We start from the raw sequence: 2,722 nt of genomic DNA, 5'->3' as shown, positions 1-2,722 counted from the left end.
CAGCACAATACAATGATCGGACGCAGACTGAACACAGGACACAGAATGTAAAGGCAAACAAATTAAGGTCAACAAGAAACACCTGGAGGAGACACAAGAGGAAACAGGTGAGCATGGGCGGGGCTGGAGCAGGGCAGGATACACGGGAACACTGAAACACTAGAAAACTAAAGCAAAGACACAGATCATGACAGTGATTCTCCAAGGTCCTAAATAGGTAACAAAACCAGGCACACACACACACACACATCCTTGTATTTGCATCAAACTGAGGACATTGTATTGAATTCCATTCATTTTGGTAACTGTATTTATACCTAACCCAGACATTTTCCCTAAAATTAACCATTACTGGTCTATAGTTAACCCTTACCTGAACCAGAACTTAAGTCACACCATACCTCTAAACCTAACTAGTAAAGCACAGCAGAGCTGCAAACAAAGTGAGGACATTGAAGAGGTCCTCACTTCATCAAAGGCCTCACTTTGATAGTAACTATGGCAGAAATGGTCCTCACTCTGTGGTAGAAACAATTACACACGCACACACACACACACACACACACACACACACACACACACACACACACACACACACACACACACACACACAGACCATCATCTTCAGATTTCTGTTGCAGCTCTGTTGTCATGTTGTACTTTTGTATTTTTCGATCCACAAACTGTTTTTATTTGACAATAATTTATTTTCGGTGATTGTCCCTCTGGTGTCCTCTGTTTGACCTAGGAGCTGTCTGTCTCTGAGCTGCTGTGGAGAGCCAACAAGGACGTGGGTAAGACTCATCACCATGTGTTGTTCTGTTCTAAAAACCACAGAGTCAACAAAATCACATTTAAGAGTTTTGTCTTTTTGGCTGAAGTTCAACAAATAAAACCGATCTGGATTAGAGGCTAACTTGAGCTTCACTGGTTCAGTTCAGTTCTGAACCGAACCAAAGTCCAGTCAACCCTGAAATAATTTATTTTTTCTTAACAACTACAACTAACCCTGACAGTTCTTCAAAATCACATTTCACATGTTCAACAGGTTAATTTAAGTTTTTCCACTGAAGGTAAAGCGAGGATGTTTTGTGAGCGTGTTAATTAGTTTTTCTGAACCAATTCATGAACTAATTGTCAGAATTATTTTAAACTGGTTAATGTTAATGAACCTGGCTGCCAGCTGACTTTAAAATAAAAACATAACGAGGTTTAAGTTTATCAGACAGAAACTGTTCAGACTTTAAACCTGGTGTTGTGGCAGTGGAGCCTAATCCCTGAGACCTACTCTGAGTACTGACAGATTACACAAAACTTTGATTTAAAGTTGTGTCATTATCTTTTTCAGAAACAACTCTGGCTGGCTGTTAGCAAAATATCTCATTAACCACAGATTTATATGAAATGTTCAGGAAATACTCATCAGATAAAGCTCCGCCTCCTCCCAGCCTGACGTGATCTTATTTCAAAAGTCATCAGGAGAGAAATTTTAATTAATAATTAATAAGATATAAAATTAAAACCTCTGTTTATAGAAAGAGAATGGACCCATATGTCATTGTTATATTATTTATTATCCAAATGTAGCTGAAATCATAGCTATCGTAACGACAGTTCATGAAGATGTGTGTAATGTTTCTAAATGTTCCATCACAGTGCACACTGAGGACGAGCCTCTGGTCATCGATGACATCGCTTATAACTCTGCAGATGAGAGGAACGCTGATCAGTGCACGTCTCGTGGTTGTATGTGGCCCAAATCTGCAGATGGAAAAGTCTACGTGCCCTACGTCATTGACAACCATTACAGTGAGTAACTGGAGGAGAACTGAGGAGGAAGTTTGTTGTAAAACAACAAAGATGGTTGTGATGTGCAAAACCATAGAAACCTACTTGTGTACAACTAACGTACAAATTCTCAGTTTAATGACAATGAAATACCTGATTATCCACTTAACCTTTTTTAAACAGCTTATTTTTATTGTAATAATTCATAACAAAAGTCACATCAGAACTGTACAAAGTAACAAATAATAAATTCAGTCTCAATAAAACAGATAAAATCCTTGAGGATCAATTTAACTGAACATCAAACCAATTTGTCTTTAGGAATGTTGATTTGAAGACATTAGACAGATTTAATTATTTACACTGATTCTATTTTAATCATAGAAATGTATTCTTTAATTTTTGAGGGATACTTTATATCTCAGCACTTTTGAAACCAAAATGTTTTTAAATGTAGGAAATTCTTTTAACCAATTACAAAGTAAATACTTTTTATAATATCTAAAAAATAGGTTTGGTCATTTCTTAATTCTTATGCTGCTATTAGGACCAATACTGAATGTTATTTTCATTATTTTATCATCATCGAGTCTCTTGGTGTTGGCCGGCCTGTAGATTAGGCAGTGTAGGCAAATTCTAAGGGCGCTGTCCATCTTGGGCGTGCCACAAATGGAGGACGAAAAGTAAAAATATCATTTGATGTAGTCAGGACTAACTACTGGTGCTCAGTGTGTTCATAGAAATAATTTACTTTAGGTAAAATAAGTATTGAACACGTCACCATTTTTCTCAGTAAATATATTACTAGAGGTGCTAATGACATGAAATTTTCACCAGAAGTCGGTAACAACCCAAGTGATTCATACATACAGTGGTTTGCAAAAGTATTCATACCCCTTGAACTTTTCCATATTTTGTCACATTACAACCACAA

The 2,722-nt window shown here is 36.8% G+C and overlaps 1 protein-coding gene across 1 annotated transcript in view; it reads left to right on the top strand.

Annotated features, from left to right (window-relative positions):
* Positions 1 to 748: 748 nt before the first annotated feature.
* The window catches only part of LOC106526684 (high choriolytic enzyme 1), a gene marked incomplete at its 5' end in the record, with an annotated part of 8,710 nt that continues 6,736 nt past the window's right edge, over positions 749 to 2,722 (top strand). Inside the window, 2 exon segments of the mRNA XM_014021346.1 lie at positions 749 to 794; positions 1,657 to 1,809. Of these exon segments, the coding sequence (XP_013876800.1) occupies positions 1,749 to 1,809 (61 nt within the window).

This window comes from Austrofundulus limnaeus, unplaced genomic scaffold (genome assembly GCF_001266775.1).
Source record: "Austrofundulus limnaeus strain Quisiro unplaced genomic scaffold, Austrofundulus_limnaeus-1.0 Scaffold288, whole genome shotgun sequence".
Lineage (NCBI taxonomy): Eukaryota > Metazoa > Chordata > Actinopteri > Cyprinodontiformes > Rivulidae > Austrofundulus > Austrofundulus limnaeus.
The sequence above is the reverse complement of the archived record's forward strand: the minus strand, read 5'-3'. Positions and strand labels throughout refer to the sequence as shown.